Raw genomic sequence first — 12,179 nt, 5'->3', positions numbered from 1 at the left:
GTGAAATTTTTGTGTTAAAATACCATCAACAGTTTGCTGTTTCCCTTTTTATTTTTGTAGACATAAAAGAACAGCTGAAAAGAAGCATTAATGGATTTCACTGTGTGATTTAAGTGCAGATGTGAAATATAAATAATTTAAATACAGATATTTGCAGATGGTGGCCATCACATGTCAAAACTTTTCAGTCACCACTAAAGCCTGGCAAAAGTCAGAAGATAAACAGAGCGCAGATCCTCCATCGTGGCTGGCTGCAGAGTGGTGCAGGAGCATTGAGGGGAATCCTCAGGAGTTATGTTTATTTAGATCTGGAACTTTTAAAGTAACAGTCATAAAGATAGATTTTGGGTTCTAGACCACACGTTTCTTTGGGAGTAAGATGCCTGAATACTTTTTAAAACTTCTTTGAAATGATTGTGACTGCGCTTCTGGTGAAGAATCTGAATCACAGCTTTGGAGAGTTTCTAGTGTATGTTTTGGCTCTGGGACAGCTTTTACCTGATCATAGGAAAATTGATCACTCTTTGTGTAGAACGAAACTTGTAACTAACTTCTGAATAAATTTACCTTCATGAGGTTTTAATATCCTATCTTTTTCATTATATTGTTGCAGGTTTGGTTCTCAAGAGTTGAAAAAACAGTTCCTCGTACCAACTATAGCTGGTGATTTTGTGGCTTGCTTGGGAGTCAGTGAACCTGGGGCTGGGTCAGATGTTGCAAGTAAGTTAACCTAGTAAGTTAACCTAAAACGAGCAAACAGCCAGTTTTAGACAGCCTGATGTTTTAATGGAAAGAATCTGTTTTTCCTGACCCTTCACTTTACCCCCTCCTTTGTAAGAAACAAAAGGAAGGAAAGTCTGATGTGGTGAGGGCAAAAAGTAACATTCCAGGAACATAACACATACTTCTCATGCATCCAAAAGCAATCAATTTTAACATACTTGTCAGGTGAATCAATGGAGTAACCTTGTGTAGGCTGAGCACAACAGATTAATGCAGTTTTTATGCTGGCTGCAGTTCTCTTGTAGTGTCCTGCTCTGTCCTGGCTCCACTGGCAGGAGCACTCCAGCACCTCACCAGCTGCACAGCCACCGTTAGTCTTGCAACCCGAGATGTACATGAGAGGGAACATAACCTGTTCAGCTGTCCTAGAACTTGGGCTGCCTTGACAAAGAGCTCTCCACTGACTGGGAAAAACTGCAGAGCCACTATGTTCTGAAAATGATGGCATCACTTTCACAATGATTTCCTCTTGTTCATCCTTACCTCACCTCAGCCCCTCCTGTTATTCCTGTGAAGCAAAAAATCTCTCAACCGGTGATTGCTATTGAAGAATTTGCAATGTCAAATCTATTACCTTTATGGTTTAGTTACTTTGCATGGAACTGTTTTTCTTGGTTTAGTGCAAGAATATGTTTAGAAACTAGGGCAAATGAAACTATTATTCTGAAGTGCCTAAGGCAGTAGAAAATTTGAAGAATTAAATCAAAACAGATACAGTAGGAAAAGAAAAGATGTCTCCTTTGATGATGAATCGTGGACTTCACTGAAAAGGGAACAATAAGTGGCCACTTTTAGACGTTTAGTTGTTGGACAGAGTACGGCTAAGTTGAACACGCTGTGTTCTTACAAATTACTGAGATCTCCCTGCAGACAAACTTGCCAAGTATGACAGACATTTTTTATCTGAGGGGTCCCATATCCATCTCCATGACCAAACTCCCGTTGTTTTTTCAAGGCAAAGAGATAAACATTCAGTGCTGGAGCAAAAGTGCAGCAGGTAGAATTCAAGAACAATTATGTGGATAATGAAATAATAGGACTAAATCTTTCTGCAAAATTTATTGCTGTTTCCCTTTCTGGGCTAATTGAATTTTTTATAAGAAAAATGCCATAATTTTTGTAGACTTGTTTATTAAATATGACTTATTAATAATACTTAATTATAAATAGTAAACACAAAATATTAATTTTAAATTAGACTAACCTTAATGATTGCTATAATTTAAATATTATTAAGATGTAAATAATAAATCCTATAATAGTACTTAATTATTTATTAAAGTAATTATAAATTTGAATTTTGCTAATGTAAGAAATACAACATCATTTATTTTAATAAATCTCTCTAGTTTAATTAGATGATTATCAGAAAATTCTAAATAGGAATTTAATTTTTTTGATGCAGGGTTCCAGATAATAACTAACATAAATATTCCTTCAGCAGCATCTTGTTTATCATCTAGTTAAAGGGGTATGATACACTTAGATTAATGCAGTTAAAAACCAATTTGAAAAGTGAATTATCTAATGAACTTTTGCTGCAGCTTGGAGACACACTGCAGGATGAAATGCAAATACTTCTTCCCTTGTCCTGGAAGATTTTCTCCTTGATATAAATGCCAAATCTAGCTTACAGTGCTTCTGAAGGGTAATTAAATGGACAACTTAGGTATGAGCAACAATAGCCTGTGTTCTGAGTTGCAACATTTTGCACCATCTCCAGATGGCCCAGCTGTAAAGTAGACTGAGCTGTGTGAAACTGCACTTGTGTTGCTCGTGCTATTGGGATGTTTGTCTCCCTAAGAGAAGTGAAGGGACATAGCAACTGTTCACACGTGAAGCTTGGGGATGTACTTCTGCCATGTGAGCCAGTGTATTTTAAACAGACATGGAGTAAGAGTGACACAGAGTAAGGTATCTCTAACATTTTTTCCTGCAGTTCCAAAAGTACTGAAGATGGTATGAACACAGAAGATAAAAACAGTGTTTACATGGGAACTGAAATGTACCTCAAACTAATTTATTTAGGATTTAACAGAGCAAAAAAGACTGTGTATATTAGTCTAATACAAAATTCATGTCAGTTTGAAGGAACATCTGTCTGCTTTCAAATGTAGTTGTTCTGTATTGTCCATAGTAGAGACTCTGTGCACCAAAACTAGGACAGAGTTGTCTTGAGAAGAAAAACAGAACAGTACAGATGGTACAGAAAGTATCTTTCATTTCAGGATTCTGGTACTACAAAGCATAAACATTTGTGTCAGTTTGAATGATATTGTCTCGTTCTATCTCGCTTTGATTCCACAATTTATAGAATATAGTCTGTGGGGATAAGTAAGAACACATAATGGAAAACTTGTCCTCTTTCTTCATGTCCAGGTATCTGCAACTAGTAAAAGTGTTCATGTCTAACTCTTTAACAAAAATACCTTGCTCCATTTTGTCTCAGTGGAGCCCAGCCTTTTTGCTTTTCTGGATTGAGATTGTCTTTTCTGAGCATAAAACCGCAGAATTTCACATAGTGTCTAGAATGGCACAAACATGTTTCCAGCCCTAGTAGAAGTATTACTCTCCAATACATGAAGGTGCACAACAGCTTGCAGACTTGTGAATTCTGTGATTAACTGTGGATCATCTTCATTACCAGTTTGCTATTGAAACATTGCAAGATTTAGCAACCACTTTTACTACTTTGTGTCTGAGTACTGGTACTTGCCATGTTGAATTCCTTTCTTGCTGGGCCACTTCAGTTGACTGTGTTGTGATGTCTCTCAAGTTTGTGTCACAGACAAATTTAATTAGTGTATGCCTATCCTTTTAAAGATCATTAATGAAAATATTCAGTAAGTTTTGTCCAGAGGCTGATATACAAGGAAGGGCTTAACGAGTACTCTCCCTGTGCATCAGATCTTCCTCTTTTAATGCAACCTAAAGCAAGCTTTGCCAAGCTCCTTATGCACACATCCACTTTTGTCCTAATTCTTATCTTTTCAAATTTTAACTCATAGTTACCTAGTATTTCATTTGCTTGGGTCCAAGAGGATTTTTCTCTAGAAAATCCAATTTCATAATAAATCAGGTTGGATTTAAATAAGATGCCATGGGTAAATTGAATTCTCTTTTCTTTCCAAATGTATTTTGAGGCTGTGCAGATTGCCAAACCCAGCAACCTCTGTTTTCACTAATTTCAGTTTCTGTGCAGTCTTTCTTGTAGGTGTTTTGCTTTGTAAACCATATTTTGAATCTGCCTCTATCTCCTGTGAAATATTTCTTTTTTTGAAGTATCTTCTATATCCCTCTTTTTTTCCCATCCTCTTTTCATTTCTGTGGCTGAAACAGTTTTGTTTGTCACCACAATCTTCTTTGATTTTTTTGGTTTTCATCTGCAAGGTTTAACTTAGTTCAACCTGGTGCAGTACTTATCTTCTGATCTCCAAATTGTAGCTTTCTTTCATGACTAATCTTGTTCATTTCCTGCAAGTCATTTCCTGGTTTTTGAAGTGATTATTCATTTAGTTAGACTTGAAGGTATTTCTTTAAAGTTTTGGAGGTTTTTTTCCTGTGCTGATGATGTAAATTTCAGATATATGTTCTTCATATTTTACTTTAAGGATGTGTGCTGCCTATCTTTGACTGTAATACTGACCTTAAAAGTTGAAGCCAACCTTACCTTCAGTCAAATCTATTTAGATGCATGGCTGGACTCAAGTGCAGTGGAGAAGAAAATTGAGGCTCAAGTACGTGTGATTGGAACAGTGATGTGGCCAGCCCTGGCTGCTTATATGGCACCAGCTGTGTCATTCACCTCTGGTGATGCCTTGTGCTCTTTGCTAGAAGGGTTCCTCAGAGCATGCTGTGTAAGAGGTTGTGAGGGTCAGTGGTGTGGGCCTGCAAAAAGTAGTTATGGAGCACCCACTGAAGTAGCCTTTCCCCAGAGCTGTGCTCTATCAGGGAAAATAATTAGTCAAATATTTCAAATTATCTTCATAGCCATGTTCCTGAGTCCACTTGACCATAGTAAATTGTTAAGTAGGTTTTCAAAGCCTGCTGTATTTTAATCATTAAAGTTACATATTGATTTGGTCATCTTTCTTCTAATTAGAGAGAATCACTTCTTCATCAGGTTATTTGAAATAGTTGTTTCTCAAGTGTTTGAAACAAACTGTGAACAATTGAATCTGGAGTACTTGAACATTCTCATTAGTAAGGCATTTGTTCTTTAATCTGTATTTGGGTGGTTAGGCCCCTGTGACGCCATGCCTGCAAGAGCTATTTACATTTGTGGTAACATCACAGTGCTCATTGTTCCTTTGCAGACCTTCTATGGGATTTCTATCTAATCATTTCAGTCACTGTTCCAAAACAAAGGGATGTGTGATGTAAATCACTGTGTATGCTCCCATCCTTGTCACACCATTCAGTACGGTCATATTTCTTATTCCAGCTCATCTGTCCTTCATTTATTATTTAGTCTCCATGTGTACAAGTGTCCAATGTCTGTGTCCTCATATGATGAGTGCCAGTACTTTAGATTACTTAAGCTTCTTGGCATTCATTATTATACAGATTTCCTATCAAGTCCCTTGGGCAGATTTGCTACAGTCCTTTCATTGGGTGAATTCCTCTGTGTCTGTAGGTTTTACCCACATGATCACTATCTCTTTCCCTTGCTGTTCATCATTATCAGCTAGTAGATTCCTTTAGCCATAGCTGCATCCCATACTTCCTTATTTTATACATATATATATATATATATATATATATATATATATTATACATTATACAATTTTCTCCCTCATTTTTCTCGTGTGCCTTCATTAACAAGACTAATTTTTAGCCATGCTGACCTCAGTTCCAGTTTTTCTCCTAAAAGAAGATCAGATCATTGGGTTTGCTTTTGGTTTATGTTTAGAGCCCTAGGAAGAATGTGCATGTGCAGGCTGAGGTGATTGTGTATGAAAGTGTAACCAGATGACTTAAACATGCCTGCTCACTCTACTTGGTGTCTGACTCCTACCCTCCAAGTCTATGATCCCCCTTCAGTGGATGGTCTCTCATGGATTTCGTAGTCTTGTTGGATTTACAGGTGCTATTAGGAGTGTGGTATGGTTCTCTTGTACCATCACCTGCTTACAGCTGGGTATCTGTTGGAGAGTCTTCATCAACTGGGGTTCAATTGCAGGGGAAAGAAGGCAGCCCTTTGGAAACTCTCCTGGAGGATAAATAATAACTAATGATTCTCTCTGGCTGTCTGCTGCAGCTAGGGCTGCTTGCAGCATGATGTGAACCATAGCAGATGAAAATAAGATTTTTTTTTTTGCCAGGATGTATAAATAGCAGGAGTTTAGAACTCCTTCATGTCCAGACACTCATTGCATTTAGACTTGGCCTTTAATAGTTTACCAGCTTTGAACATATTGTAGCACCGTGACCAAGAGCATGCAGGAAGTGCATGTTTGTTTAGGTTTATGCATTCACAGGTACTGAGGTCTGTGTTTGTTTAAGTCATGAGTCTGAAATTAATGGCCTCCTCAGGACTAAGGTACACAGTAAGAGAAACTCTAATAGATCACCTCACAGTGAAATGCTTCTGTCCCAAGTTTTTGACCATCACATGTACTCAGGTAGTTTTCTGCTCTCATCCACTGGGATGAAGACTCCATCTAAAGGAAGGTGGGAGAAGTGGTCCTGTTTCCCTGGCTTGCCTTCCAAGAGTTGTCCAGACTGGTTTGCCTTACGGCCTGCAAGGGTTATAGGACAGAGGGGGTATGAGGGAGAACCAAATAGTTTCCTGTCTGAGAGCAAGGGAGTCACACCTGGACCAATATACCCTTCCCTCACGAGAATAACTCTTAATTTCCTGTGTTTTGAAATAGATATCAAGACAACGGCTGTGAGAAAGGGTGATGAATATGTCATAAATGGTGGTAAGATGTGGATTACGTCCGGGAGCCAGGCAGACTGGATGTGCCTCCTGGCAAACACCAGCGAAGGACCTCCCCATCGAAATAAATCTCTCATATGCCTGCCAATGAATCTACCTGGTAATAACACAGAACTCCTTGTCTTCTCATTTGATTTTATTGGTGTGTTTTGTATGCCTAATATGAGAAGGAACGGTGTTTAACCAAAAATATATTTAGAGAAGTTGTTCAGATACATTTTCATGGCAAGGATTAATAACCATATGAAAGTAAAAGGATAAAGTGTTTAGAGATTTCAAACTTTGGAAATACCTCTCAAAACAAGCCTGCCTGGTGGGCTTTTGCTGAAGAGAATTGCAGGCAGATTGAGTGTTTCATGGCTGTGCTGTGCAAAGGGATCCTTTCACCAGTTAAATTATAAAAATAGTCTAAGAGTTAAATGTGGGCTGGGGTGAAAGATTCAATTATCCTGGAAGTAGGGATTTGTTTTTGAATAAGACTAGAAATTAAGGTGAAGACATGGAAGAAATACATCCTGAACTAAGGGTACCAGTTTAAGTGGTACGGTCCACACAGTGTCTGTTCCTGAGTAATCTGCAGACCTTGCAGAATGCACGAGTGCTGTATGCATAAAGAACATCATCCAGAGAGGATGCAGTTAAGATTGTGCTGGTGGCGATCTTTTGCAGTTTTGACACCTATTCAAAAGTTTTTATATATTTCCAGTTTTCACTCATTTTAATATTTTGAAATATGCAACATAATAATTTATGCACTATAAAATATATAGTGTATTTAATATTTAATTTTTTAAAATGTTTGTTTTATGCAAAGAAACAGTTCAATACTATTTAATATTTATTAAATTTAGAATATTTAGTGTATATTAATGTGTTTATGTATAAAATATTTATGCTCAGGGCTCTTTTGTTCATTTAATTCAGAGTATTTTACACACAAAATATGTGCCATTTTTGGCATTTCACACGTAGGAACACTACCATAGCAGTGAAGTGAAGGTCTGTATGTTCGCTTAATGGATTACACTGAGAACAAAACCCAGGTCTCCAGTGTTGCAAAAGAGGACGATGAGAGCTTCTTAAGGGAGTGTCTTTTAAGTGAATTTCAGTGCGGAATAAGTCAAGTGAGTTGCCTTGGGAATTGTGAGCTTTTACTACCTCTGCTCATGCAGGAGAGGCTTTGAATGGGAGCTCATGGAGGACAGGCCTGATCTGCTTCACTAGCTGTGAACTTCATCCTTTTTGAGAAGTGATGAGCAAACATGTAACTTAGAGCCAGAACTTCTCTGAATTTCCAGGTAAATTCACTTATCAGCCATGTGCTGATAAATTAATGAAGCCCTTCTTGTGATTTTTCATAAAAGGGTCAGAATGCAAATGCAATACTACTTCTCTGAGATCAATCGTCCTAAAATAACAAAGCAGCTGACCCACAGTTGGTGGCAGATAAAATATATAGAAGTTGACTTAGAGGTTTTCAACTACTTTGCTTACTCAAAAAGGACATGAGTTGTCATAGCTCTAGGAGAGGGGAAATGTTAGATCTCACAGCCTACACACGTACCTTCTTTACCTGCATTAAAGAGTAGAAAAATAGCCTGAGACACCTTAAGGTGATCTGCAGAAGAATAGAAGTCTTCCTAGGAACAAAATCTGTGCTCCTCAAAAGCATGTGTATTAATTCTTCTGTGATTATATGCATATTTACCTCCAAAGGGGTCACAGGACCAAGATTGGTGACCTTTTGAAATGAAGTATTAAGACTGTTGATTGTGCTCAGTGGGTGAGTCATATGAGAAGCGAGGTTTTTCAGGAAGCTCCATCTGGTTTGATACATCCTAAGGATGTCTGTCTGCTAAAGATTGTGCTCCACAGAGGGCAGCAGACCATGGCTGTACGGGAAATGTCTGGAGGACATCACGGAATGATGCACTCTCGAACGTCTGTGGATGTATGTGTGTCAAAGCTCAAAAACAACTGCAATTGAGAGCAAATGTGTTTTGTCTGACTCATCTCTGCAGGCATCAGCCTATATGGCTGAGTAAGGAAAGATCTGTGATGTATTTTTGCTAAAAGTCTAAGTTTTGTACTTATATAGTGTGGTAGAAAAAAAAAAAAAAGGAGAGAAAAAGATTTCAAGTTGGAAAGTGTATTATTAATTTCAACAGTTGGTAGTTTATTAGATAGACAAAGTAGGATTTGCTTCTTCTAATTTTAGGTATATATACTCTCTAGTCTGGGCTGAAGCAAATCATGGTCTATATTTGACAGACACTGCTGAATACATTTCTCATAAAGGAAATTTGGATAATAGCACCATGGATCCACAACAGAAATCCAAATTAGGTGAATACTTCTCATACAATAACAATGTCTTTAAAAGGCAGCTGAATTTTTCTTATAATGAAAGAGAATCTAATAGGTTGCAAAATGTCTGTTTGTATATAAACAAATGGCTTGCAGCCCTCATCTCGTAACTATTTGTCCTCTGGTTTGTCCTCTGAGTCCTCAGATACCTCTAGGGGAGGTTGCAAGGAGGAGTTAATAGAGAGAAGAGCAACCAGAAAAAGAGAAAGAGCATGTTTCTTGGATTGCAATTTAAAATGTGTCTGTTTCCATTTGTAATGGCACTAAATTGTGTCAGGAGACAGCAACTGCCTTTCTCTCAGGATAGAATATAGGAAATAAAAGAGATTGTCAGAAGGTTGGACGAATGGGAGAAAATGAAAAATCCAAGACACTTGGGAAGAACTTCCCGGGCAGAGAAACATAAATCCATCTCAGTGATCCTGGTGCAAGTAGTTCAAATGGTTCTGTTAGAGTGATTTTAGTAAGTCAGGTGCTTGGCCTTGTTAAATTGAGATTTGTGAGTTATTGTGTGTGATTTATTTAATGCAGATGAACACCAGGAATTATCTGGGCCCATAATTTCTACTGCTGCTGGCAATTTTTCATTTGTAGCACCCCTTAGGAAGAGAAGGAAGATAATTAAATGAAGGGAGATTTTGATGCCCCCATAGTGGCCAAAGAGATGATTATGTACTATTGTTTTCCACAATGTAAAGCATGTGCTTTTAGCCTCAGAGGAGGCATCACATGAGACTGATGCAGTTTGGTCTCCTTTTGGGTGAGAACTGTGAATTAAGAGCAAGTGAAACTGGTAGGGCATGACAAAGTGGGGTGCTGCTGAACCCAGGAAAACTGAACACACAACCTGACCTGGAAGAATTACAGGTAGAAATCGTTTGCACATTTAGCTCATTTAACCAAGCTGGTAAGAGCTTTCTTCAGTAGTTGTTGCTGTCTGTGGATCTGGGAAGTAAACAACAGGATTGATTTAGCAGTATAATGAACTGGCAGTGGTTGTGCTTTCTTGAGGAGAGTCCTTTTAAACCACTGGCTAGCAAGAGCAATAAGTGCGTCTTTGTATGGGTGAGGAAAGTGATTGCAAAAGGCCAGTTGGCTTTAGACCATGCATGATCTCTGCTACTCTCAAGGAAACCAAATAGCAGTATTCCAATGGGAAACAATGTTCCAGATTTCATCTGGGCTTGTAAATTGCTCAGTGTGTGGTTATTTAGCTCTGTTTTTAACATGGAAACAAACCACAAATGCTTTTTTGGCTGAGTACAAATTGATGAATAGTTTTCAATTCAAAAGTCAAGAATTTTTATACAGCTGTCCTGATTTTATTTCTGCATTGATCATGTATCAAAGCAAGTCTTCCTAATACATGATCTGTTTACAGATTGGTTGGTAGAGAAAAAAAATCTTGAGTGGAACTTGTGGACCTTGTTCTCAGAGCAGTCTTGGCATTTGTAAATACTGTCAGTATTTCGTCTCTGTGAAGAGGTGAAAATTTCCATAACTTCACTTAGTGAAGCCAGAGAGAGTGAATTTGATGGAAATTACTGCCAACTTCTTCTGCCTGCAAAACCAAAGTAATTTTCATATGGCTGAAGGCCTCCTGTGAGTAAAAGTTGAACCATCCGTGTTAATTCAGAAAGAGATGTTCTCTGAAAGCTGTGAAGGATAGCAAGATACGAACAAGTACAGAAGGACCACAGCAATCTGTGTGGTGACCAACCAGCTTCTACTGAGCCATGCTAGAGAGTAAAAGAGGACTGAAAAAGAATAAAGAGGAAAATAACAACAGAATACCTCCTTATCACAAAGCTGGTTGGAATAACATATACGTGAGTAGTAAAAAGCTTTAGTTTTCTGGCAAAGATACATATGCTGAGTTGGAGGACTGTTTTGGTACATATTCAGACTTGTCAGATGTAACTAATGTGTTGTGCACAAATCCTTATGCCTGGTTGCTGTCCTTCTTTTGCTTTTGAAACATTCTTGAAGTTCACCCTGAATATTTGAATTAGCTCCAGATCAACAGGGAGATAAAAGCTGAAGACAGGAGAATTGCCACGGGAAAACAGTGGGTGGCTGTTAAACTCTCGTGGCACAGTGGTAAGCCATGCTTGCATCTGAACAACAGCAAGAAAGAACTTGTAACCATGAAAAAATAAACAACGGGAAGGACCCCTGCCCATTGTGATGAGTTAGCTGAACCCTTACTTGGCCAGACCTGAATGAACCAGGTTCATCTTCAACAGACCAGTGCACATGGGGTCAGAGTCAGTGCTGTGCAGGGAGCTCTGTGGGAAAGCAAACCCTCCTCACAAACATACACACATGAAAACTCAGAGTGATCACTGTACCAGAGAAAATTGGCATAGGCTAGGAAGAGGAGGATAAATGAAGGAGGGGAGGAAGAGGATTTCCAGGAGGAGAAATACTCATAGCTTAAGCTCAAATCGTAGCTCTGTTTATGTCCTTACTGAGTATTTTTGTACTGTTTCATAGCAGTGCCAGCACTCAGAAAATATTGCCAAGTTGAATTTCAGCATTTTATTAAAATGCTAGATAAAAATCAAACATAAACGGATGAATATCGCATTGTTTGAAGACCTGTGTGGACCAAGATTATTATGACTAGTAAATATTTATTATTTGGGCACATAATGAAAAGCGGGGCTTTTACATTTAAAGTTTCTGATTTGCTGGTTTAATTAAGTGGAAAAACCTTTTAAAATAGGATTTGGGCCATTTTACCCCAGAATACTGTCATGTTCTTCCTAAAGGTAGGTTTCACTGTTGTCTTGGAACATACATTCACATCTGCAGACTTTTCTTTCTGAAAAAAAAGAAATTTGTATTTGTGCACAGTGCTTCTATTTTTTGTGGTCTTTCTCATACGCTTTTCTTTTCAGGCATTCATATTGCTAAAAAGATAGACAAGCTGGGTATGAGGTCATCGGACACAGCTCAGATCTTTTTTGAAGGTGTAAGGGTCCCCTGCAAAAACCTCATCGGTGAGGAAGGAAAGGGTTTTACATACCAGATGTTGCAATTCCAAGAAGAGCGGCTGTGGGCCGTAGCCACTGGTAAGTCA

At 38.3% G+C, this 12,179-nt stretch overlaps 1 protein-coding gene across 1 annotated transcript in view; it reads left to right on the top strand.

Moving 5' to 3' along the window:
- LOC136297491 (probable acyl-CoA dehydrogenase 6) overlaps nucleotides 1-12,179 on the top strand; it is an 81,731-nt gene that overhangs the window by 55,181 nt on the left and 14,371 nt on the right. The window contains exons 4-6 of the mRNA XM_066197437.1: nucleotides 614-720; nucleotides 6,660-6,827; nucleotides 11,998-12,171. Coding sequence (XP_066053534.1) covers nucleotides 614-720; nucleotides 6,660-6,827; nucleotides 11,998-12,171 — 449 coding nt within the window. The remainder of the gene's footprint in view (nucleotides 1-613; nucleotides 721-6,659; nucleotides 6,828-11,997; nucleotides 12,172-12,179) is intronic.

This window comes from Chamaea fasciata, unplaced genomic scaffold (genome assembly GCF_029207755.1).
Source record: "Chamaea fasciata isolate MVZ Bird 193981 ecotype frontalis unplaced genomic scaffold, bChaFas1.0.hap1 SCAF_1, whole genome shotgun sequence".
In the NCBI taxonomy this organism is placed as follows: domain Eukaryota; kingdom Metazoa; phylum Chordata; class Aves; order Passeriformes; family Sylviidae; genus Chamaea; species Chamaea fasciata.
The sequence above is the reverse complement of the archived record's forward strand: the minus strand, read 5'-3'. Positions and strand labels throughout refer to the sequence as shown.